This window comes from Macaca nemestrina, chromosome 10 (assembly GCF_043159975.1).
Source record: "Macaca nemestrina isolate mMacNem1 chromosome 10, mMacNem.hap1, whole genome shotgun sequence".
NCBI lineage: Eukaryota > Metazoa > Chordata > Mammalia > Primates > Cercopithecidae > Macaca > Macaca nemestrina.
Window position 1 is genome coordinate 80,275,262 of NC_092134.1, and position 25,966 is coordinate 80,301,227.

The 25,966-nt window shown below is 47.7% G+C and overlaps 3 protein-coding genes across 7 annotated transcripts in view; 2 read left to right on the forward strand and 1 right to left on the reverse strand.

Moving 5' to 3' along the window:
- Nucleotides 1–42: 42 nt before the first annotated feature.
- Nucleotides 43–10,040, reverse strand: LOC105474286 (zinc finger protein 740). 3 transcript variants are annotated; one of them, XM_011728847.3, is made up of 7 exons: nt 9,924–10,040; nt 8,768–9,083; nt 5,812–5,961; nt 5,377–5,466; nt 4,779–4,902; nt 4,348–4,466; nt 43–2,320 (listed from the first exon to the last, which is right to left on the reverse strand). In XM_011728847.3, the coding sequence occupies exons 2-7, from the start codon at nt 8,774–8,776 to the stop codon at nt 2,189–2,191; spliced, it is 624 nt and encodes a 207-aa protein (XP_011727149.1). In that variant the 5' UTR covers nt 8,777–9,083; nt 9,924–10,040; the 3' UTR covers nt 43–2,188. The 3 variants fall into 3 exon arrangements, with proteins under 3 accessions (XP_011727149.1, XP_011727150.1, XP_011727151.1); XM_011728849.3 differs by having other exon boundaries at nt 2,192–3,353; XM_011728848.3 differs by lacking the exons at nt 8,768–9,083; nt 9,924–10,040 and adding an exon at nt 8,570–8,761.
- Nucleotides 9,279–25,966, forward strand: part of LOC105474285 (cysteine sulfinic acid decarboxylase) — a 32,624-nt gene continuing 15,936 nt past the window's right edge. Inside the window, exons 1-2 of one of the 3 annotated variants that reach the window (XM_011728839.3) lie at nt 9,446–9,533; nt 25,449–25,580. In XM_011728839.3, coding sequence (XP_011727141.3) covers nt 25,455–25,580 — 126 coding nt within the window. In that variant the 5' untranslated portion in view covers nt 9,446–9,533; nt 25,449–25,454. Of the gene's footprint in view, nt 9,534–10,109; nt 10,194–25,448; nt 25,581–25,966 lie in introns of those variants that run through there. The other 2 variants (XM_011728841.3, XM_024790537.2) reach the window with 2 other exon arrangements.
- LOC139356796 (uncharacterized) lies at nt 9,784–25,459 on the forward strand (the record flags this gene model as incomplete). Its single annotated transcript, XM_071071861.1, has 3 exons — nt 9,784–10,160; nt 18,107–18,142; nt 23,390–25,459. Coding segments are annotated over 3 exons (438 nt in total), but the record flags the coding sequence as incomplete, so codon positions are not given.

Below are 25,966 nucleotides of genomic sequence, written 5' to 3' on the forward strand. Positions count from 1 at the left end.
AACAACTAAAACCAGTATGAAAAAGCTTCCCCAAAGAGGAGGTAGTAGAAAAGCCCCATTTTCCTTTTATTTAAATATCCTAAATGTATCACGAAGGAACATACACTGCACTTTAATGGTAAAAAGATACAAGTTTATAACATCTTATAAAAACTACCATTTAAAAGTGATCTTGTCCATGTGATATTCCCCTCCCCCATAGCAAAATAAGTATATTATTAAAAAAAAAAAAGAAGGTGGAGAGGAAGATAGGAAGGGGACAGTTGATAAAACCCCAGGGCCACAGCAGAGGCAAAGGGCATCTAGGGAGAGGGTTAGAAGCTGTGGCAGACTCCACTAATGTAACCCTCCAATGTCAAGCCATGGGCGCGATCAGTAGCTAAGTGATGACGAGGCTGTTGGGGGTGGACGGAAAAGACTTGGGGCAAAGCAGACTCTTTATAGCCTGGGCTGGTAGGGCCTGGTGCAGCAGCCTACCCGGAACTGGCACTACTCTTTCCCAGGTTCCCTGACTCTCCGTCCTGGTCTCTGAGAGCCTGCCCTATTTCCGTCTCCCCTACTCCAAACACACCTGAGGCATCTTCCAGTGCTAGGCCCCATGCTGGCCAGCAGGGGTGAGGCATTGGGCCCAGGAGCCTCTGCAGCGGTCTGAGTCAGTGGCTTCCCTGGGGTATCTGTGGGACTCCCGGGCCCTCTGGATGTGGAATAACTCCTTTCACTGCTTTGCTTCTCTCTTCTCACACATCCATCACCCCAGATATCGGCGTGGGAACTGAACCAACCACCTGCTCCTGAGTTTCCCTCACTGGGTCCCTGGCAGGGGTGGCTCTGCTATGGCTGTTCGCACATACTCTCTGAAGTTCCCTCGCTCCCACCCATCCAGGCAGGAAACCAAGGTCTGTGGGAACCCAGGGCACCTTCTGACCCAGTACACACATTAGTACACATAGGGGCATAGGTCACTCATGTGAGTCTCTCCACATACACCCCTATGCCAAACAGATTAGCTGTAAGTGGCAGGGAGAAAGGCCTCTCATTTTCAAAAGCATTTTTGGGAGGACAGTTTTCTAAACATTTTAAAATGGTTTACAGGGTGCTGGAAGATGTGGGGTGAATCATCCCAGAAGAGAAGGACGAAAACCCCAGCTCCAGCAGAACCCTTGAACGGGAAGGGGGCTGGCTCACATGCAGAAAGATGCCCCTGCTTGCAGGGACCACAGGGCTGATCCAAGGACTGAGGTCTAAGTTCTGGACCACATCAAATGGGAGTGTCAGCATAAAGCAATGAGTACACGGCAGCACACACTCCTCAGCGTCTCCCCAAAAGGATCTCAGATGCTGTCAGGGAAAATCGAATGGGTGCCATGCCTGCTTTTTCCGTGAAATACTCATACCACAGAGGTATGGACAACCCCCTCCCCAACCCCACCCCTCCAGAATAGGTAACAGCCAGGAATCATCCCATTCTTTACGTTTTCTGGGAAAAAAAGACCCTACTGACAGCTTGGTACTCAGGTTCACCCAGTCTCCATGATTACTAAGATAGTTCCCTTACCCGCCACAGGGCAGGTCAGGTTACAGTGGGGGTCAACCAAACCCCAGAACTTCCCATAAGGATTCTTTCTTTAGCAGAAAGAAAAGGTTTATTTCACCTTAGAAAATTCATGTTCACAGGCCCTGGCTTGGGTTAGAAACACCCTAACCACTAGGCTGTTGAATTTAATCTTAAAAAAAAAAAAAAAAACAAAACACCCTCCAAAACAAAAGCCCTTCTGTTCCCTAAATTGTGTTCTTCAGCTCCTGCTGAGACCTCAAGCACCCTTCATGTTTGGGCAAGAGGAGGCTATTTTCCACTCATCCTCCCCGAAGGTGAGGGCCAGAGAAGTGTTTGGCTCATTACTATGTCATCTCTTGCAAGCATACAAATACACGCACTCATATCTCACACACACATCCACACACACACCCCTGATTACTTTTTTGGGAGTGGACAAGGTGGTGGTATTGGAGCAGAGAGGAGCAAAGAATATGGTTAAGAATGGAACCTACATTAGGTTTCTTCTTTAGTCTTTTCTCTGCAGCACCCCCACCCCCATCCCCCACACTCTGTTGGGTAGGGATGGCCATTAGGAAGGAAGCTGAGATCTTGTTTTTTTGGGACCAAAGGACAGACCCCTCCCAACCTCCTCTACCTGAATACAGTGATAGGACTTGGGGAGGGAGAACAGCTCCTACTGCTCAACAGGCATGTCAGAAGACCCCAGATTCCTTTGTTTCTTGAGCAGCTGTTAGCCAACTTGGGACCAGTCTTGGGTTGTTCCTAAGAGGGCACAAGGAGAGAGAACCCACTTTGACATCCATGACTCCTTGCTCAACACGTCTCACTTTAGGAGTCAATGGCAGCGAGGTAGCCACAAACCATCTCCAAGACCAACTCCCCAAGAAAAGAAGAAAGGGGCTTCACGGGCCACTCTCACCCAAGTTTCCTCCTAAAGGCACTTGAGCTGATGCCATCAGGTGCCAATGTGACATGGGCCATGACAACACCCACAGGCACAACTCTTCCTTTTCCCTTGAGGAAGGAAGAGGTGCCATCCACTTTTTGGATCCAGTCCTCGTTTGCTCCACCCCGTTTTTCCTTTTATCCCTACAGTGTATAAGGAAGCCAAAGTAAGCTCAGCTGCCATTCCTGATCTTATTCTTCCTCAAAAAGGAGGTGAAGTGCAGGACTGTGAAACACTGAGGAGTTGCTACAACTAAAAACCCAATTTTTGGGGAGAGCTGGACCAGCTATAGTCCCTACTTTGGACCAGGACGCTTATACCTCTGGATTACCTGTGTCCACAGTGTACCTGCTGAAGTTGCTTTTGGATAAACAAAAACAAGAACAGAACAAACAAATCCCCTTCCCCAATCTTTTCCATTTCAGCTGCCAGCTGGAGTCCAAGGTTGTGGGAGCCACACTTCAGTCTTGGTCCTGTACCTTGAGTCCCCACCTATGACCTCAGCCAAGGGTCCAGGGACTAGCTCCCCTACCCAGGAATGCTGTAAGAACTTCCCCGAGATACTCATAGTCTCAGATTATTTACAGAGCTGAGGTTCTGGGGCCACTGTCCCCTGATGCATTCTTCTGGTCTCCTGGGTCCACTCCTCCAGGAGTGGGACAGGTTCACATGGGGCGTTGGTGGGACCATCAGACCAGAGGGGGTGTGCTCTTCGGCAGGTTCTTCTGATCACTCCCACCACCCGGGGGCCCCTTGCGCCTATAGAGAAAACTGCCCGTCGGAAGTCTTGGACTGGCACCCTTGGCACATCCGTTTGTGTCTGAGTAATCGATCTGTCCGAGAAAAACACTGAGAAGAAAGGGAGGGTTAAGTGCCTGAGGGGGAAACTCAGCTACCTGTTGGCTACCTCATTCCTTTCACAGGAGGCAGATACCACATTCTCCATCCCCTCAGCCTGCGCGCAGACAGCAAGAGCACACGGTGGTGGAGAATGCAAGCTCTCGGGCCAGAGCGCCTGGGGCTGAATCTTGGCTCTATCGCTCAGCAGCTGTGTGACCTTGGGCAAGTTACCTAACAGGCCAGAATCTGTACACTCATCTACAAAACTGTAAAGCGAGGCTAAAAGTACCTACTCACAGCACAGCTGCTTTAGTCATCAAAGATTTATTGAGTATCTATCTCAAGGCAGATACAGAGTAGAGAACCAGAGGAACGAAGTCTCTGCCCTCATAGAGCTTTTATTCTAGTGTCTGGAGATTCAATGTAAGAGTGCGGAGCAAAGCTTGGGACCTAGCAATGCATCCAGGAAGTGTTAGCTATTATCATTTCTCATCTCTTGTTCTTGTCTTGTTTTGGCCCCAGCTCTTACATTCTCATCAGATCAGATACTGACCCCCAGGGCAAAGATTGTATCTCTTCCTCCAAAGTGCATGAGCTCTGAAGTTGGACTGAATCCCAGCTCTGTTCGTGATCTGCTGTGTCCTTGGGAAACTTAACTTCTCTGAATCTCAATTTTCCCATATGTGAAATAAGGACAATACAGCTACCTTAGGGAGTCAATGTGAAGATTAAATAAAATCATCTGTGTAAAGTATGCTCTCATAGTGCCTGGCACAGAGTAAGTGATCATGAAATGCTATTATTATTATTATTATTACAATCTTCTAACTGCTCCTCCCCATGATCAGCTGCATAAGGCCAGACAGATGCACCTCACCCTGATGTGCCAACTATTATATGGCGAGCAATGCTGGTGGCTCTTTTGTCAGGCAGGAGGGGAGGGTGGCCCTGATTCTTGGGGAAGGAAAAGTGTGTGGGGGATTGCAGCAGGGATGAGCCTTACCTGATGACACCGTTCACACTGGTAAGGCTTTTCACCACTGTGCACACGCTTGTGGCGTTCCAGGTGGTACTTCTGGATGAAACGCATATCACATATATCGCACTCAAATGGCTTCTCACCTGGCCCAAGTGGAGAGAGAAGTGAATGTGGGGAGGTATGTATGGTAGGGACCTCATTCCAGTTATTTTCTCAGAAACTTTAGCTATTAGTAATATGTAGACACCTAAGTGATCATAAATGGGGAGGGGTCCCCAAAGGTGCTGGTCTCAGTGACAACAGATACAAAGCCATGCAATCTCTCTGCTTCACTGACTCATCTTCTTCCTTCATTTCTAATACCCATTAAAATAAACCCAACTAGAGCCACAAACAGACATGGAATACAAGCGATAGACTATTCTCCCTCTTTTGAATATAAGCAAGACACTTACCAGTGTGAATAAGGATGTGCCTCTTTAGGTGGTAACTGCTCCGAAAGGCTCCAAAGCAGTGTTCACAAACAAAATTTTTGGGAATCTTTACTTGAAAAGAACCATTTTGTTCCACTACCACCACCTGGGGGCAATAATCAGGCATGTCATGAGGCCACCACTGCCCTCTTCCTGGAGAGACTGTTCTACTCTGGGTCCACTTCCAGCTGCTGAAGAAAGGAACCTTTCTGATGCTGTCTAAAGGTGCTGCCATCTCCTGTACTCCATGGAGGTAAGAGACCCTTTGGGGAAGGAGGTGGAGTGGGTAAGCTGTCTATCCTGTCAAACCCAGCAGTCTGAGTATGACTTGAGCTGGAGCCTGCCTGCCCCCATGCCACGGGATCTGGGATCTCATGCTCCCCAACCTGTACTCTACTGTTCCAGCAAGGCTAGAGATCAACTACCAAGGTAGTCTCTAGATGAAATCTGGTGACTCACTCACTGGCTATCAGAGATCAAAGCATCTAGAGAAAGCTCCAGGTTACATGGTAGAGGGAAGGAGGAGGAATATTACCCCATTACCAAACTTTATGAGTTGGGGGGCCACCCCATTACCTGCCTTTTTAACAGTCTTTTTTGAATGAGAGGGCTCAGACAAGCTGTCATCATCTTTGCGGCTCCGGGACTTATCACTGTCTTTTCGGTGACCCTTTGAAGACAAATCAAATCTAAACTCACAGCCCATCTCAGAAGATGAGATGAGACCCAGTGCAGCTCTCAGACAAAATTCATAAATGAGAGTAAACCACCTGCCCCGAAAGCTTAGAGGAAGTATACAACTATTTCTTCTCCAATCACCTGGTCTTAAAGAGTTGAAGGTACACAAAAGACCTTCCTTAGCTTTCTGAAATACCAATGTTCATCCATTCCCCAGCTGGATCCCCTTGCCCCACTTCCCTATGCAGAAGCATCAAGGAATCAGAGCTTGGTATCTCCTGGCAGAGAGCTTGGGCCACCCAATCCCCAGGTGCCACAATGGACTCAAGCGCTGTACCTGACTCGAGCACCTCAGCACATCAGGGCTACCTGCCCGCTCGCCATTCTCGGCCTGCTTGCCGGCAATCTGGCTCAGCATCATCTTCTTGCTGGCTGCAGTGGGAACCAAACTCACACCTGCTAGGCCTTCACAAGCCAGGAGACTTGCCTAAGTTGAAAGGAGATGAGGTGTCAGGTCACCTGGCAGGGCAGGGCAGGGCAAAAATAGACTGCCATTCTCTATAGAACTACCTTTTACACCCAGCTACACACTGCTTCGCTCCAGTGAATGTCCCTCCTCACTGCCAAAGCCTTGCTTCCTTCAAGAGTCCTCCCTAAGTCATCTCACCAGGAACGACTTGTCATCTCTCAGCATTTAAATACAGATCAAGTAAATAATCAAGTATTACCGACACCTTTGTCATCAGAACTAGGCAGTGTGTGTGACTACATATTTCTTTGAAGGTATTTCTAGGCCTTAACTGTGAGTGGGTATGAGGTTCCATCTTGCTAACCCACTGACATGGGAGATTCCTTCAGGACCTTCCTCCTTCCTCTCTCAACAGCCCTCAGTTGGGCCAGGCATGGTGGCTCACACCTATAACCCCAGCACTTCAGGAGAACAAGGTGGGCGGATCACAAAGTCAGGAGTTCGAGACAAGCCTGGACAATAGGTGAAACCCCGTCTCTACTAAAAATACAAGAATTAGCCAGATGTGGTGGCACGCACCTGCAGTCCCAGCTACTTGGGAGGCTGAGGCAGAATAATTGCTTGAACCCGGGAGGCGGAGGCTGCAGTGAGCTGAGATCACGCCACTGCACTCCAGCCTGGCGACAGAGCGAGACTCCGTCTCCAGAAAAAAAAAAAAAAAAAAAAAAATTAGCTTCAGAGCCCACTTTCGATTGGCAGACTTTACTGGTGCCAACTGTATTTTCTATTGGTTTCATTTTTTATTTGTTGGTTGAGACAGGGTGCCACTCTGTTGCCCAGGCTGGGGTGCAGTGGCACGATCTCGGCTCACTGCAGTCTTGACCTCCCTGGCTTAAGCGATCCTTCTACCTCTATCTCATAACTGGGACTTCAGAACACCACCACGCCCAGCTATTTTTTTTTTTGCATTTATAGAGACAGGGTTTCACCATGTTGCCTAGGCTGGTGTGGAACTCCTGAGCTTAAGCAATCCTCCAGCCTCAGCCTTCTAAAGTCCTGGGATTACAGGCTATTTCTCCCTTTAGATTTTAAACTCCTTAAGTATTACCAATTGCAACTGATAGAAAAATTAAACCACTTGGAAGGTTTTCTTGAGTATTTCTCTTGACCTTTTAGGCCATTTATATGTGTGCATGTATGATCACATTTTTTCACATTCCTTGCTCCACATATAGTTTAAAAAATTACTTAAGTAAGGTATGTTTAAGTACATTTCCTCATTCCACTGCTACATTCTTCAGGCTGACTTCGGTTAGCCAGCATGAAAGAAAATACTTTACTGAAAAAAAACTTTTAAGAAATTGTTGGTCAGCAAACGCCCAAATTTATGAAGAAATTCCTTTTGGATGATCAGTATATTCTAGGACCCCTCCCTCCAACTTCTAGGACTCTGGAATGAAAGATCCAGAGTTAAAATCTTAGCTTAGCTGTTTGCACTGTATAATCTCGGGCAAGTTATTCACCTTTGCAAGCCTTAGTTTCCTTACATGAAAAATGCCTGTCATAATGCTTATCCTTACACGGTTGATGAAAAGTAAACTAAGATGTAAAATGCTTAGCAGTGTCCAGCACAAAGCTGAGTCCCTAGTGGAAGGCAGCCTTCTCAGAAGAGTGAATACAATGCTGAGAAGTGGGTTGCAAAAGACAAAGGAAGAAGAAACTGATGGGCCCCTATTCTATATGGAAAGGAGGAAGCTGTGCATTCAGAAGCAGCTGGAGGAAAGCCAATTATACTACAATCAGACTGCCATCCTGGTGAGACTGGTAGGGAAGGTTCCCTAGAAGAAAGCTTGGGAGAAGCTCTGGAGATGTGTGCACACAGCTATTCTACTCAGATGACTACAACAGCCTATCTGCTCATTCTGTCTCTCCAATCCATCCTCTACCTCCACAATGATAATGACCTCCTACATACACTGCTCTGATGCTACTCCGCTGCTTAACTTAGCAAGGCATAAAAGGGCTTTAGGTTACACTCTGCTTACTGCAGGGAACAACTTCCTCACCTATCACTGTCAATGCTACCTCCATAACCATCCCCATTTAAATCCCTTAGTCTATAACTACCAAACTACCTGCAGTACCCAGAACCTCATCACGTTTTCCCACGACTCTAAGCTCCTGCCCATGCTGTTCCTTTTGTCCAAACGCCCTTCTGTCAACCTTCATTTTCTTTTTCTATCCAAGCAGAAGTACTGTTCTCTCCTATGTACATACCCCTATTACTGCACATTCCTCAATCAACAGATTCAGAGTCTCTACTACTACCTAGCCACTATACAAGGCATTGTGAATATAAAAATAAATGTCTTTCCATCCCTCTCCCGACTCCAACTAGCCTGGAAGCTCACTGGGGACAAGGACAATCTTATTCATCTTTGTAGTCCCAGCACAATGCCTTGCATGCAACAGGAACTCAATAAATTCCTGTTGAAAAAAAACAAATGAAGCATTCACCATACTATTCACTCCCTTACACCCCTCAGCACTTAATGTACCAAAAGTAAACTGAGTACACGTTGCTTTGCAAATGTCCCATCAGTGCCTGGGATGCAGGATAGCCTACCTCCTTCATTTGACTGGAAGCTCCCTGAAGGCAGGGGCTGTGGCCTGTCTCCTTTCCTTCCTCTAGATCTCTCCCTGGTGCTTAATACAGAGCTTGGATCACTGGGGTTGGTCAATATGTTGACTAGAGCAGCATTCAAGAGTGAAACTGCAACAGGCTTCCCAGTGATCTTGGAGGAGGACTCTAGAGCTTTTTTACCTGAGCCATGCTGATTTTTCACTTAATGCAACCCAAAAGTTCAGGAGTTCCTTGGTCCACCTTTCCTTAAGACACTGTCGTTTTGAACAACTGTCACCAAACCACGGTAACGACTCCTTCGTGTCCCATCAGTCCTGTTGCCATATTGAACTTTGTCTTCAAATAGAACTTAGTGTCCTCCAAAGAAAAGATAGGTGTTCCAAGAATCCTTGGACTCTGCCTGGCTCCTGCCTATTGTCTGAAGAAAAAGAGTGTCTACCAGTCTTGGTTTTCCAGTTGAATTGTCTCGATGAAGCTCACGATCTGTTCCAGAAACCTAAAACCAGAAAGGACGAAGGGGGCTGCTAAATGCAAGATCTTCAGGCCATTACTACGTGCGACGTGAACTTTTTTTTGCTGGGCGCTCTTTGTGAAGCTCAGAACCAGGACATGAGTCAAGAAGAGTTTTCTTTCTAGGTCAATAGGAGGAACTGGTCTCCTGGGCAAGGAGGGGAAGCCAACAGGAGCAAAAGTAATTGGGGCCTCCTATGGAGGAACTCTGCCAAAAGGGCAATTGCTTGGATTTGCCATCTCAGGAATGGAAAAAGGGGGCGGAGATCCTTTGGGGCTTTTGTGCCCAATGGGCCGGCCCGAAAAGCTCGCACTTTACAGAGGCGGCCAGACTAGGGTGGAGGAAAACTCAAGGGCCATTGCTAGGTGCTTCGGTGGCGGGCAGAAACGGGACTGGCAGTGCCCACACGTGCGCGTTCTCTGCGTCAGCCCGAAGGTAAGGAAACTCGCTGCGGAGGTGAAGGGCAGGCAGGCGAAGCCCGGCGCGGCGTGTTGCCCATCTCGCTCCGGCCGGCCAGCCCCTGCACCCGCTGCACCAACCGGGAGCAGAGCCGGAGAGTGGCGAGAAGCGCGCGAGGTGCGTGCTCGCGCCCGCGTCCCCTCCGAGCGAGCCCTCTCCCGGGCCGGGGACGCGGCGGGACGCGCGGGCAGGGGGCGGTGTGCGCGCACGGCCTTTCCCCTCCCTTCCCCGGAGAACCCCCTCCCTTCGCCACGCGCCCCTCCTCCCCTCCCCTCCCCCTTCCCGCGCGGCGCCCCACGGCTTGCGAGGTACTGAAGCGCTGCCGTCTGTACGGACGACGCTGCGCTCTCTGGGGCGTGCTCCTACCTGCCAGGCGCGGCCTCCCGCTGGCTCCCCGGCCGCGCGGCGCCTCCCCCAGACCCCAGCACACCCTGCCAACGCCGCAGCCGCGGCTGCCCCCACCGGGACCGAGGCAAGTTTACAAACACCAACCCCGGCCCGTTTCCCCGGAAGCACTTCCCCCTCCCCCTCGTCCTCTCCGCCGAGCTGCCGCATCCACTTCCGGGCTCGGCAGCTAGACGAGCGGGGGCAGCCTCAGAGCGGGTGAGGTTGGGGACGCACGGAGAGGTGCAGTTGGTGAGTGGGCGGTGCCGTGCGCGGATGGCCTGGAGGAGGGGGCGCCAAGGCCCGCGCGTGCGCCGTGGCCGGGGCGCGCCCCGGTCGCCATCGAGACTGAGGGTAGGAGCCTCGGCCCTGCAATAATTGTGCGCTGGGTGCTCGATGGGAAGAGGGTTTGCTGGGTGAGCTGGTTCAGACTCCTTGAAAAATCGTCGTCACTCTGTCTTCCTCGCGGACGTTCACCTCATCTCTCTGAGCCGGCGCCCCAAGTAGAGCCAAAGTAGTTCGTACCCAGCCTTTTCACGTAACTCGTCCGAGGTGGTTCTTCTCCAAACTTTTTCTATCAAGCCCAGATCAGTAGATTTTGGGGTCAGCTGGGAGAGGCGTTAACTTTTCTTTGCACACTCTTGCCTTGTGCGCTCAACCAGTTTGAAAATGAGTGTTCTCGCAGAAGCGTTCCTTGAGTAGCCCGAGGCCACACTGCTCACCTCCCTGCAGAAGTCAAAGCCCCAGCCATGGTCTGCGAATCCCGAGGCCAGCCTGGTTACCTTCTCACTTTCCTCCTTTATTCCAGGCCGTCCAGCATCGAACACTAGCCTCCACACGTGGAAAAGACCCTGACTTCCCCAGTAGACTAGTCTTATGGGAGACCTGGCTCCTGGGCCAGGCTGCATTAGGAAAATGGAAACCAGACTGTCTTCAAATTCTTCTGCCTAGCCTTAGCCATTAGAGAGAGGTCCTGCTAGCCGGGCGCGGTGGCTCACGCCTGTAATCCCAGCACTTTGGGAGGCCGAGGCGGGCGGATCACGAGGTCAGTAGATCGAGACCATCCTGGCTAACACGGTGAAACTCCGTCTCTAATAAAAAAAAAAAGAATACAAAAAATTAGCCGGGCGCGGTGGCAGGCGTCTGTAGTCCCAGCTACTTGGGATCTGAGCCAGGAGAATGGCGTGAACCCGGGAGGTGGAGCTTGCAGTGAGCCGAGATCGCGCCACCGCACTCCAGTCTGGGCGACAGAGCAAGACTCCGTCTCAAAAAAAAAAAAAAAAAAAAAAAAAAGAGAGGTCCCACTGAAGATGGACTGCAAATGCGCTTGATGGAAGGAGATGTCAATTCCACTTAAGTCCTCATTACTTGCTGTAGGTGATATGTCATGACTTTAGGAGAAGTAATGGTGATGCCAAAAGAAGGAAAAAAAAAAACTCTTTGTGATGAAAAAAAGACAAGGATTCTCAACTTTTTATTTATTTATTTTAGGCAGATTTCATTTCCCTGAGCCACTCCATGATTTGGGCCATTGAAAGTACGTTTTTTGTGTGTTTTAGGATCACTCTAAAATAGAGACAAAATGGAGAAAGAAAAAGAAACATCACCAGGAATGTCTTTTAAAAAAATCTTTTTAAAAAATTAGCTCAAGACCGGGCGCAGTGGCTCACGCCTGTAATCCCAGCACTTTGGGAGGCCGAGGCGGGTGGATCACTTGAGGTCAGGAGTTGGAGATCGGCCTGGGCAACACGGTGAAACCCCGTCCCTACTAAAAAAAAAAAAAATACAAAATTAGCCAGGTGTGGTGGCACATGCCTGTAATCCCAGCTACTCGGGAGGCTGAGGCAGGAGAATCGCTCGAACCTGGGAAGAGGAGGATGGGATGAGCCGAGATCAGGCCATTGCACTCCAGCCTGGGCAACAAGAGTAAATCTCCGTCTCACCAAAAAAAAAAAAAGATTAGCTCCTACTTATTTTACAAATCGTCACAATGCAAAAGTATAAAAGACACACAATAGTTATTCTCCTCATCTACTTATCCCATGCTCCTGAAGGAAATCATTCTTACCAGTTTGGTGTATATGCTTTTAGGCTTTTTTCTGTGTTCATACAAAAATATTTTCATCCAGTATTTATTGAGCACCTGTAATGCACCATACAGTGTATTTTAGACATCTAAGTCAGCTAACATTTAAAAAATTGTTGCACAGTATTCCAGTTTATTTGTGTGCCTTGTCTATTTCCATCTTGATGAACATTAAGGTTTCAGATTTTTTTTTCTTTGTAAACAATACAATAGTGAACATCCTTAAATAGTTACCTTTTTGCCCCGGGCGAGGTGGCTCATGCCTGTAATCCCAGCACTTTGGGAGGCTGAGACGGGCAGATCACCTGAGGTCGGGAGTTCGAGACCAGCCTGACCAACATGGAGAAACCATGTCTCTTCTAAAAATACAAAATTAGCCGGGCGTGGTTGCACATGCCTGTAATCCCAGCTACTCGAGAGGCTGAGTCAGGAGAATCGCTTGAACCCGGTAGGCAAGTGTTGTGGTGAGCCGAGATCGTGCCATTGCACTCCAGCCTGTCTCAAAAAAAAAAAAAAAAGGCCGGGCGTGGTGGCTCAAGCCTGTAATCCTAGCACTTTGGGAGGCCGAGACGGGTGGATCACGAGGTCAGGAGATCGAGACCATCCTGGCTAACACGGTGAAACCCCGTCTCTACTAAAAAATACAAAAAACTAGCCGGGTGAGGCGGCGGGCGCCTGTAGTCCCAGCTACTCCGGAGGCTGAGGCAGGAGAATGGCCTGAACCCGGGAGGCGGAGCTTGCAGTGAGCTGAGATCCGGCCACTGCGCTCCAGCCTGGGGGACAGAGCAAGACTCCGTCTCAAAAAAAAAAAAAAAAAAAAAAAAGTTACCTTTTGCATTTGTAAGGATTTGTAGATGGGATAAAATTTTTAAAATTTTATGTTTATTTTTATTTATTTATTTATTTATTTTGAGATGGAGTCTCACTCTGTCGCCCAGGGTAGAGTGCAGAGAGCGCCTCCCAAAGTGCTGGGATTACAGGCATGAGCCACCGCGCCCAGCCCCTTCTGGTATTCTTTTTTTTTTTGAGATGGAATTTCACTTTTGCTGCCCAGGCTGTCAATATCGTGCCATTGCACTCCGGCCTGGGCAGCAAGAGTGAAACTCTGTCTCAACAAATAAATAAATAAATAAATACATAAAGAGATGGGCCTCCACGCCTTGTTGCCTTAGGCTGGTTTCCAACTTGTGGGCTCAAGTGATCCTCCCACTTCATCCTTCCAAATAGGTGGGACTATTTTATTGCTTTTTGACCTTTTTAATTGTTTTTGTAAACTGTCTGTTCATATCCTTTGCCCATTAAAAAAAGGTAGATCATTTGTATATTTCTTATTGATGGTAGAAATCCTGTCCGTGTTGTGGTTAATAGCTATTCTTTGTCATCTGCATATAAAATATTTTCTCTTTGTTTTTCACTTATCTTTCAGCTTTTGAGACAAAAGTCATGCTTTATGGGAAAATATTTGCAACATTACTATCTTTGATAGGAACAAGTCAGGGATGTTTACTATTTTTTTTTTTTTTTGAGACGGAGTCTCGCTCTGTCGCCCAGGCTGTAGTGCAGTGGCCGGATCTCAGCTCACTGCAAGCTCTGCCACCTGGGTTTACGCCATTCTCCTGCCTCAACCTCCCGAGTAGCTGGGACTACAGGCGCCCGCCACCTCGCCCGGCTAGTTTATTTTTTGTATTTTTTTTTAGTAGAGACGGGGTTTCACCGTGTTAGCCAGGATGGTCTCGATCTCCTGACCTCATGACCCGCCCATCTCAGCCTCCCAAAGTGCTGGGATTACAGGCTTGAGCCACCACACCCGACCGATGTTTACTATTAAAACTAATATTTTAGGAGAGCTCCTGGTCACCCTAAAGCCTCCTTGGTTTCCTATATATTCATCTTACAAAGAGAAACGATTGACAATGTATCAGAACTGTGGAGTTCAGCAACATGACCAGATGTCAGATTAATGAACAAAAATTATATAAATAAAATATAAGAATATAACCAACACTAAAATACCATAGAATAAATAATCCAATTCACAATAAAAACATTCTATTTTGGCCAGGCGAGGTAGCACACACCTGTAATCCCAGTGCTTTGGGAGGCTGAGGTGGGAGGATTGCTTGAAGCCAGGAGTTTAAGACCAGCCTGGGCAACATAGTGAGACCCTGTTTACAAAAAATTAAAACATTAACCCGGCGTGGTGGCACGTGCCCGTAGTCCTAGCTACTCAGGAGGCTGAGGTGGGAGAATTGTTTGAGCCCAAGAGTTTGAGGCTGCAGTAAGCCATGATTGTGCTACTGCACTTTAGCCTGGGTGATACAGCAAAACCTAATCTCTGAAATAATGATTTTTCTTCTTTTTTTTTTGAGACGGAGTCTCGCTCTGTGGCCCAGGCTGGAGTGCGGTGGCGTGATCTTGGCTCACTGCAAGCTCCACCTCCCAGGTTCATGCCATTCTCTTACCTCAGCCTCCCGAGTAGCTGGGACAGGCGCCCGCCCCCATGCCCAGCTGATTTTTTGTATTTTTAGTAGAGACGGGGTTTCACCGTGTTAGCCAGGATGGTCTCGATCTCCTGACCTCGTGGTCCGCCCTCTCAGCCTCCCGAAGTGCTGGGATTACAGACGTTAGCCACCGTGCCCTGCCATTAATAAATAAATTTTTAAAAAAATTTAAAGGGTTTGATTAAATGGAGAGTTTTACTATGCTCATGAATAGGAAGACTTAATATTGTAGAGACATCAGTTTTTGCTACAGATTAAGTTAAAGCAAACTGTAATTAAAACAAGATTTTTTTTTTTTTTTTTGAGACGGAGTCTCGCTCTGTCGCCCGGGCTGGAGTGCAGTGGCCGGATCTCAGCTCACTGCAAGCTCCGCCTCCCGGGTTTACGCCATTCTCCTGCCTCAGCCTCCCGAATAGCTGGGACTACAGGCGCCCGCCACCTCGCCCGGCTAGTTTTTTGTATTTTTTTTAGTAGAGACGGGGTTTCACCGTGTTAGCCAGGATGGTCTCGATCTCCTGACCTCGTGATCCGCCCGCCTCGGCCTCCCAGAGTGCTGGGATTACAGGCTTGAGCCACCGCGCCCGGCCAATTAAAACAAGATTTTACGTGGAACTTGAGCTGATTTAAAAATTTACATGGAGGCTGGGCGCGGTGGCTCAAGCCTGTAATCCCAGCACTTTGGGAGGCCGAGACGGGTGGATCACGAGGTCAGGAGATCGAGACCATCCTGGCTAACACAGTGAAACCCCGTCTCTACTAAAAATACAAAAAACTAGCCGGGTGAGGTGGCGGGCGCCTGTAGTCCCAGCTACTCAGGAGGCTGAGGCAGGAGAATGGCTTAAACCCGGGAGGCAGAGCTTGCAGTGAGCTGAGATCCGGCCACTGCACTCCAGCCTGGGCGACAGAGCGAGACTCCGTCTCAAAAAAAAAAAAAAAAAAAAAAAAAAAAAATTTACATGGAAAAGAATAATTGCAAGGACAGCAAAAAACATTCTGAAAATTATTGATTGGATAAAATAATGAGTGGGAAAAATAAAGCCAGGCATTATCCTTAACCACTTTAATGGTGTCTTTATGCAGAATTTAAAAAGTTTTACATTGTCACATCTACCTGTGGCTCTTGGGTTTTTGTGACATGATACCTCAATATTATTAAATATTTCCCTGTACTTCCTTCTGGTATTCTTTTCTTTTTTTTTTTTTTTTCTTGAGACAGAGTCTTGTCTATCGCCAGGCTAGAGTGCAGTGGCATGATCTCAGCTCACTGCAACCTCCGACTCCTTGGTTCAAGCGATTCTTCTGCCTTAGCCTCCCGAGTAGCTGGGATTACAGCCACGCACCACCACGCCCAGCTAATTTTTGTATTTTTAGTATAGACTGGAGTTTCATCATGTTGGCCAGGATGGTCTTATCTCCTGACCCGTCCGCCTCCCAAAGTGCTGGGATTACAGGCATGAGCCACCGCGCCCAGCCCCTTCTGGTATTCTTTTTTTTTTTTTTTGAGATGGAATTTCACTCTTGCTGCCCAGGCTGGAATGCAATGGTGTGATCTTGGCTCACTGCAACCTCCACCTCCTGGGTTCAAGTGATTCTCCTGCCTCAGCCTCCCAAGTAGCTGGAATTACAGGCATGCGCCACCACACCCGGCTAATTTTTGTATTTTTAGTAGAGACGGGGTTTCACCATGTTTGTCAGACTGGTCTCGAACTCCTGACTTCAGGTGACGTCAGGTGATCTACCTGCCTCAGCCTCCCAAGTGCTGGGATTATAGGCATGAGCCACTGCGCCCGCCCCTCCCCTTTCTGGTATTCTTATGGTTGTATATTTTCAGTTTCTGTCTTTATCTTAGCTGCAGTTAATTTTTGTCAGAGGTGAGAAATAGTGAGAAATGCCACACGGACCAGTGATGCAGTGGAAGAGGTAGCCTAAAGTCAGAAAGTCAGCGATCTAGGCTTGTTCCCATGTCACTTTTGTAATTTTGGGCAAACCAAGTTGACCTTCTTTCAGCCAAAAATCCTCATCTTGAAAACAAGAATGAATAAATACCTCTTTAGGCTAATTTCTCGTACTACTGTGAAGGTCAAATGAGATAATAAATGAGAAGAAAAAGCCCCCTTTGCAAATCTGTTATCGTTACTACAGATTCTTGGTTGATACAAGTCAAATGTAAGTAGAATGCAGCATTTTTTCTAGTACCTGTAAATCATTGATTCAACAAATGTTTATGTAATGCCTCTGTGCAAGTCCCTGGGGGAGGGGAGAGGACAATCAAGAAGATGGAAATTAACATTTGAGGGGTCCCTGTTTTCTATTAGTTTACTTAATGAAGGAGAAGACTTAGTTCTCTCCACCCAGGAAAGTACAGTCTAGCAGCAGAGAAAAGATTATATACATAGGAGGGTTTGGAGTTTGTACCTCTCTTAATGTGGGCGTGGAGCCATTGGGGTTTGTTGATTGGGAGATAGCACAGAGTACTTTAACTTTCTAACCATAAACCTGGCTGAGAGCGCTTCAGGAGACAACTGCCTAGATCCCTTTGTCCCCAGGCAGGCCTCCTCCTATGTGACCTTACCTAACTCCCTCTTCCCTCAGGCCCACTCCATCACTTATTCAAATAGCATTGTAATGATTACTGCTGAGTTTTTTCCTGCACCAGCTCTCTATTGCCTTAAGGAGAGCCTTAGTGTTTTCTCCTTGAAGCCTGCCCTGGGCCAGTTGAACTTTCCTGCCTTTTCATGGTGACCCCTCAACTCCCTCTTATGGCAATTTCCCTTTATTTTAGAATGCAGGTCTCTCTTGCCAGCCTGTTAGCTGGAGCCCGCAGGGCAGATGCAGCACCTAGGGTAATGCCAGCCAGGCACTCAGAAGTAGAGGACACTCAGTCAATGTTTGCTGAACAAACTGAACCCATTCCCTTCCCTGAGAGCCAGCGGGGGTTGAGGGGTTGTGTAATAGAGATGAGCAGTGTGTGGCTCCCTTTGCCTTCCATTAGACCTTTGATAACAGTGGATTGAGGAGTTGGGAAATCACATAATGTGCAAGGGACATTCCTTGAGCCTGATGACTTGTATATTTTAGAATTCTTGTACCCCCTTAATTCCTCCATATGTATATATTTTTGAAATGGAGTCCCACTCTGTCACCGAGGCTGGAGTGCAGTGGTGCCATCTTGGCTCACTGCAACCTCCACCTCACAGGTTCAAGTGGATCCTGCCTCAGCCTCCTGAGTAGCTGGGATTACAGGCACCTGCTGCCACTCCCAGCTAATTTTTGTGTTTTTAGTAGAAATGGGGCTTTGCCATGTTGGCCAGGTTGGTCTCAAACCCCTGACCTCAGGTGATCCACCCACCTCAGCCTCCCAAAGTGCTGGAATTACAGGCGTGAGCCACCGCGCCCAGCCAATTTTTATATTGTTTAAAAATAACCTTTATTTTAATTCCATAAGCAATGTGAAATGATTGTATAAAGTTATAAATATATAGATATGTATAAATAAGAAACTTAAAAATCATCCATAGTAACAACACCCAGAAATAGCCACAAATGAATATTTTGAAGTATTTTTCCTTCTTTTTCAGTATTTTCAAAAATGCATGGAGAGTGACTGCTAATAGGTATGGAGTTTCTTTTTGGGGTGATGAAAGTGTTCTGAAATCAAATAGTTGTGATCAGTGCATAGTTTTATACTAAAAACCACTGAATTACTTTTAAAGGGTGAACTTCATGGTATGTGAATCATATGTCAATAAACATATTACAAATAAATGCCTATGCATATATACAAATAGGGTTGTCTTTTTCTGAACTGTCTGAAAGTTGCAGACATTATGCTCTTTTAGCATGTTTTCTTTTTTTTTTTTTTTTTTTTTTTTTTTGAGACGGAGTCTCACGCTGTTGCCCAGGCTGGAGTGCAGTGGCGCGATCTCGGCTCACTGCAAGCTCCGCCTCCCGGGTTCCCGCCATTCTCCTGCCTCAGCCTCCTGAGAAGCTGGGACTACAGGCGCCCGCCACCGCGCCCGGCTAATTTTTTGTATTTTTAGTAGAGACGGGGTTTCACTGTGGTCTCGATCTCCTGACCTTGTGATCCGCCCGCCTCGGCCTCCCAAAGTGCTGGGATTACAGGCTTGAGCCACCGCGCCCGGCCTCTTTTAGCATGTTTTCTAAGAATAAGAACGTTCTCTTACATAACCACAATACAGTTATCAGATTCAAGAAATTTAACACTGGTAGAATACTAATATTTATAATACCATCCATAGTTAGATTCCACCAGTTGTTCCAATAATTTTTTTTTTTTTCTTCTTGAGATGGCGTCTTGCTGTGATGACCGGGCTAGAGTGCAGTGTTGTGATCTCGACTCACTGCAGCCTCCACTTCCCAGGTTCAAGAGATTCTCCTGCCTCAGCCTCCCGAGTAGCTGGGATTACAGACGCGTGCCACCATGCCCAGCTAATTTTTTTATTTTTAGTAGAGATGGGGTTTCACCATGTTGGCCATGCTGGTCTCGAACTCCTGACCTCATGTGATCCGCCTGTCTCAGCCTCTGAAAGTGCTGGGATTACAGGTGTGAGCCGCTGCACCTGGCCCTAGTAATGGTCTTTATAGCAGGAATTTTTCTTCCTTATCCAGTAGCCAGTCTAAGATTACATATTCCTTTTGGTCGTAATACCTCTAGTCTCCTTCAGTCTGGAGCAGTTCCTCATATTCCCTTTAATTTTCATGACATTGAAATTTTTGAAGAGTACAGAGTAGATGTTTTATAGAATGACCCTCAATTTAGATATATATTTTGTGTCCCAATTAGATTTGGGTCCTGCATTTTTGGCAGAAATACTATATAAGTGATGTTGAGCGTTTCATATCAGGAGGCCCATGATGTCGGCCTGTTGCCTTATTGGTGATGATTACTTGGGCAAAGTGGTGTCCACCAGGTTTTCTCACTGTAAAGCTACCACTTTTCCTTTAAAGGAAAGTGCTCGTTTTGTTTTGTTTTGTTTTGAGGCATGGTCTGACTGTCACCCAGGCTGAATGCAGTGGTGTGAGATCTCAGCTCACTGCAACCTCTGCCTCCTGTTTTTCGAGGCTGAAGTGATCTTCCCGCCTCAGCCCCTGGAGTAGCTAGAACCACAGGTGAGTACCACTACGCCCAGCTAATTTTTGTATTTTTCTTTTCTTTCTTTTTTTTTTTTTTGAGACGGAGTCTCGCTCTGTCCCCCAGGTTGGAGTGCAGTGGCGTGATCTTGGCTCACTGCATCCTCTGCCTCCCAGGTTCAAGCAATTCTCCTGCCTCAGCCTCCTGAGTAACTGGGACAACAGGCACGTGCCATTGCACCTGGCTAACTTTTTATATTTTTAGTAGAGACGGGGTTTCACCATATTGGCCAGGCTGGTCTCGAACTCCTGCCCTCATGATCTGCCCACTTTGGCCTTTGAAAGTCTTAGGATTACAGGCATAAGCCACTGCACCCAGCTCTAGAGTACTATATTTATTTTTATTTTTATTTTTTTTTGAGACGGAGTCTCGCTGTGTCACCCAGGCTGGAGTGCAGTGGCCGGATCTCAGCTCACTGCAAGCTCCGCCTCCCGGGTTTACGCCATTCTCCTGCCTCAGCCTCTCGAGTAGCTGGGACTACAGGCACCCGCCACCTCGCCCGGCTAGTTTTTTTGTATTTTTTAGTAGAGACGGGGTTTCACCGTGTTGGCCAGGATAGTCTCGATCTCCTGACCTCGTGACCCGCCCATCTTGGCCTCCCAAAGTGCTGGGATTACAGGCTTGAGCCACCGCGTCCGGCCTAAAGTACTATATTTTTAAGGAAAAAAAATTAGAACATGCCCCAGAGGAAAAAAGTGAAGCTATCCAGGTGTTGGTGTTGTGTTGATTGACAGGTTTCAGTGTTGTGTTGGAGAAGAGAGAGAAAATGTAACAACCTTTGAAGATTAAATAAAAAGGTTAAATAAAAAGGCCCGGCATGGTGGCTCATGCCTATAATCCCAGGAGGGAGGCTGAGGAGAATTGCTTGAGGCCAGGAGTTTGAGGCTGCAGTGATCCAACATCATGCCACCACACTTCAGCCTGGATGACAGAGTGAGAAAGACCTTGTCTCTTAAAAAAAAAAAAAAAAAATATATATATATATATATATATATGTACATGTATATATGTATATATATATATGGGAAAATCAGTTCAGTATCAGTTAAAATCCCTGGTTTGAGCAACCAGTAGAAGATTGTGCGATTCACTGAGCTGGGGAACCCAAGAAGAAGAGCAGATTTCAGAGAGCTGATAAGGAGCTCATTTTTGGAGTGTGAAGTGCCTGTGGGAATTCCAGGTCAGGCAGGTGGCATCAGGGATTTGGAGCTCGGGAGAGGTCTGAGAGGGAGGGGGTCACCAGCAGATAGCCCTGGGCATGGATAAGCTTGCCCAGGAGTAGGTACAGATGCAGAGGAAAGAGGCCCTGGGACAGAACCCTGAGGAACTCCAGCATTTAAAGGAGGGCCAGAGGAAGGTGAAAATTCATGGGAAGCTAGGAATGGCCAGAGAGAGGGGACAAACTAGGGTAGTAATATGGAAGCCAGTTAAAGAATATGTTTCAAGATGTAGTGGCAAACTATGTTGGATGGCTCCAGAGGTGTCAAACAGGATAAAGATGAGATGTGTGTCCATTGGGTTTGGAGGCAGGGAAATTCTTGGTGACCTTGAAGGTGGAAGCTACTTGGAGATAACCCTTTGAAGAAGATTGGCTGTGAAGAGGAGGTGGCTGGAGGCGGGTGTGTTGTGAGGTTTGAACAATGTAAAATGCTGTGAGAAAGAGGTAGGATGCAGATTTGAAAAAATGAGAAAGGATAATCAAGAGGGCATCCATGAGGGAGAAGGATGTTCATACTCAGTGGTTCATACTCAGAAATCTGGAAATGAGGGAGGAGGGCGGTGCAGGCTGAGGTGAGACAATGCAAAACCCTACTATGGGGCTGGGCACCGTGACTCACACCTGTAATCCCAGCCCTTTGGGAGGCCGAGGTGGGCAGATCACTTGAGCTCAGGAGTTCAAGACCAGCCTGGCCAACATGGTGAAACCCCATCTCTACTACAACTACAAAAATGAGCTGGGCGTGGTGACTTGCGCCTGTAATCCCACCTACTCAGGAGGCTGAGGCAGAAGAATTGCTTGAACCCAGGAGTTGGAGGTTGCAATGAGCCAAGATCGTGCCATTGCACTCCAGCCTAGGTGACAGAGTGAGACTCTGTCTCAACAACAACGAAAAATCCTACTATGGGCTCGTGCCCAATGATCTTGTAAGAGAAGTTTATATTTTCCCCCATTGCCATGCCCTTTGCAGTGCCCTCTGTGGGAGCAATATACGTCCTCACCCCACTTCCCTAGTACTTGGCTGTGTGGTCTTGGTCAAGTGAGTATAAGCAGATATGCCATATGCCAGGTCTGAGCAGCAGCTTTAAGAGTGAGTGGGTGGTTTTCTCTGCCTTTTGTTCTTTTGCCCTGCCATTAAAACAATGTGTCCCAAATGAGGGCAGTTACTTCAGACTAGGTCTTGTAATAAAGGCACATGAATCAGAACTGTAGCCAATACCACTACCAATGTAAACCATGAAAGAGAAATAAACCTCTGTGGGATTCTGAAGGCATTTGTTGATAATGGCAAAACTGACTAATGCAGGCATTCAACTAAATTAAAACCCTGAGATACCATTTTTTAGTCCCCAGTTTCAAAAGTTTGATAGCATACTCTGTTGCTAAGGCTGAGGATGCAGGGACTTTCATACATTGGTACAACCTTTATGGATGTAGGCAATCCCTATAAAAATTAAAAACGCAGATGTCTGTGATAACAAAGACAATAATAAGTGTTGGCAAGGTTGTGGAGAAACTGGAACCCTTATACACTGCTGATGGGAGTGTAAAATGGTCCAGTCACCTTGGAAAACAGTTTGGCAGTTCCTCAAAGGGTTATATATAGAGTTACCCTGTGACACAGCAATTCCAGCACTACTAGGTATACACTCAACAGAATTGAAAACATATGTTCACACAAAAACTTGTACACAGATGTTCACAGCAGCATTATTCATAATAGCCAAAAAGTGGAAACAACTCAAACGTCTATCAACTGATAAATGAATAGATAAAATGTGGTGTATCCATATAATGAGATATTATTTGGCCATACAAAGAAATACTGGTACGTGCTGCAACTTGGATGAACCTTAAAGGCATTATGCTAAGCACAAGAAGCCAGTCACAAAAGACCACATATTATATGACACCTTTTATATGAAATGGCCAGACTAGACAAATCTATAGAAACAAAGTAGATTAGTAGTTGCCAGGGGTCGGGGAAGGGAAGAATGGGAAATGACTGCTATTGAGGGTTTTTTTTGGGTGCTGAAAATGTTCTGGCATTAGACAGTGATGATGGTTGCAACAACTTTGTGAATATATGAAAAACCACATAATTGTCCACTTTATTTTTTAATATTTATTTATTTTTGAGACAGAGTCTCACTCTGTCACCCAGGCTGGAGTGCAGTGGTGCGATCTCAGCTCACTGCAGCCTCGTTGACTGAAACGTTGTTACGTGATGCATGATGTGTGCACCACACATCATGTGTGAGGTCTAGTGACTGCTGGCAGTGGATTATATTAGACCATCCCATTTTGAGGATGGTTGCTCCCTTTCCAGATTTTCTTGATCTTCTTGCCCTGTCATTTGGAGGGTCCCCCAGGCCTTGGTGTTTGCTCCCTCCTCCCATCCATCTCTCTGAATTCTCTCTCCTTTAGGGAATGGAGCCCATCACAAGGCTTCAGCTATACCCTGACTCTCAAACCTGCTTTCCATTCTAGCATCTCATCAGAGCTGTGGGCCTGACCCCCTCCCATAGGATGTATGGAAAACAGTTTGCCATCTGTAGTCCCAGAAGACCTCCACTCAGATGAGTATTTCCAAGCAATACCACTTTATTTCTATCCGGTTTCCCCTTTCTGCATCCCTGTTTCTTTGAGGGGTGCCATTATTTTTCCAGTCTCCCAGGCTTGAAATCCCAGGATCATCTTTGAGTCTTCCTTCTCCTACAACGTAGCTCCCCTAAGTGTTGAATTCAGCACAATCCAGAGAATGAGCACGCCTGCAGATTGTTCTCTCTGTCATTTCCTACCATCATCACTCTTATTCAAGTGTGGATCGCCTCTTGCCTTATTTACTGCAAGAGCCTGTTAATTCTTCTGCATCCTACTGCTATAAATTGGTCTTCTGAGAGCATCCATTGTACTACATTATTCCTTGTCACACAATCTTTAAGTGACTTCCCATTTTCTGTAGGATAAAATGTTGATTCCTTGGCCTGCCTGGCACTCATGACTCCTCATGTGCTCACAAAACTCTGCCCACCCTGCCTTCACTCCCATGCTCCCGCCAGCCCTGTGTTGCCACTGACCTCAGGACAAGTCCTATTCATTTCCGCTGTAAGCTCATGGCTTTCCTCCTCTTACCCCGGAATGCTTCTCTTCCTTCCAGTCACCCACCCCATTTCTCTTGCCCTCTCTTAGGATCCATCTGCATTCCCACTGCAAGTCTTTCTCAGCCTTCAGCCTCCATCCATCTCCTTCTTTCCTGAATTCCGAGGAGACCTAGGGTCGGCATCCAGCCATGGCCTGGTCTGTAACTGTTGCACATGTGTCTGTGTCCTCCCAGTGGGGTGAGGAGGCGTTCTCAGTCCTCAGCACCATGTGGTGAACACAGTTGGTGCTCACTACAAACAGGACTCCCCGCCCGGAAGGCACAGGATCGCACTTGTTTAGCAAATGCTTCCTCAATATAACCCCTTTCCTTCCTGCTCTAGGAGAGGGCTTTAGAAAGCAGGGCAGTTCTGAAAAGACTCTGGGGGTTGGGATGCAAAAGAGGTTGGCCTCTGAGGCCTGCTTAAAGGATTTTATGTCGGCCTGCATGGTGGCTCACGCCTGTAATCCCAGCACTTTGGGAGGCTGAGGCGGGTGGATCACCTGAGGTCAGGAGTTCGAGACCAGCCTGACCAACATGGCTAAACCCTGTCTCTACTAAAAGTACTAAAATTAGTCGGGTGTGGTAGTGCACGCCTGTAGTCCCAGGTACTTGGGAGGCTGAGGCAGGAGAATCTCTTGAACCTAGGAGGCAGAGGTTGCAGTGAGCCAGGACTGTGCCACTGCACTCCAGCCTGGGTAACAGAGTAAGACTCCATCTCAAAAAATAAAAAGGTGGGGGGATTTTACGTCCCTGCCTCTCAGGCGCCCTCCGCCTCAGTCTCCAGGGTCACCTGTGGCAGTTTCTCAGGCCCTTGTCTGCCCTCAAGACACCCCCATGCTGGGCCCTGGGATGCACAGTGCGGGTCCCCTCTTTTGCGCTGGCCCTCTGGTTCTCGCCACCGTGGGGTTAATGCAGCATGGGTTTTGCCTTTCATCTGATTTCCCATCTCCTTCTGTCAGCTAATGATTATTCAGGGAGCTTCACCTCACCCTGCTGTCCCTATCCCAAATCTGTCAAAGTTCTCTTTGGGGCAAAGGTCATGAGAATTATGGCCATGTGACTGCTGTTTTCACCCCACTCCCTCTGCCGTCTTGGTCCCACTGTTCTGAGGAGCTACCTTTGCACCCTGCCTCTGGCTCTCCTGAGCAGAGAGGTAAGCTTGTCTCTGCCTTAGGTGGAAATGGCCACTAGAGTCCACCTGCTCAGCACTGTCTGCGTTTTCTTTCCCTCCTGTTCCCACTGGCTTTCTCCCTGGGCACTCTCACTTGCCCTTGTCTGTGCACTGGAGGCTGAGACTGAGCTGCAGGACTTGGGCCTCAGGTCCGTTTGGAAGATGAGGCTCCTGCTGGGTAGGTCCAGGTAGGGTTCACAGGCTGAGTAGGGAATGACTCTGCTCTGCCACAGATCCTGATGGCTGACTCAGAAGTACTCCCCTCCCTTGCTGGGGACCCAGTGGCTGTGGAAGCCTTGCTCCGGGCCGTGTTTGGGGTTGTTGTGGATGAGGCCATTCAGAAAGGAACCAGTGCCTCCCAGAAGGTGAGTCCTTTCCCCCTCCTCCTTCCCATCAAGCCAGCCTCCTTTCTTTCTTTCCTTCCTTCCTTCCTTCCTTCCTTCCTTCCTTCCTTCCTTCCTTCCTTCCTTCCTGTCTTTTTTTTTTTTTTTTTGACAGAGTCTCACTCTGTCGGCCAGGCTGGAGTGCAGTGGCACGATCTCAGGTCACTGCAACCTCCGTCTCCTGGGCTCAAGCAGTTCTCCTGCCTCAGCCTCCCGAGTAGCTGGGATTACAGGCATGTGCCACCACGCCCGGCTAATTTTTGTATTTTTAGTAGAGATGGGGTTTCACCATGTTAGCCAGGCTGGTCTTGAACTCCTGACCTCAGGTAATCTGCCTGCCTAGGCCTCCCAAAGTGCTGAGGTTACAG

Coding starts and splice junctions, on each gene's coding strand:
- LOC105474286 (XM_011728847.3), bottom strand. Junction 4,467..4,778: donor GCACATCCTTATTCACACTG/GTAAGTGTCTTG, acceptor CACTTGGGCCAG/GTGAGAAGCCATTTGAGTGC. Junction 2,321..4,347: donor AGTGTGAACGGTGTCATCAG/GTAAGGCTCATC, acceptor GTGCCCTCTTAG/GAACAACCCAAGACTGGTCC.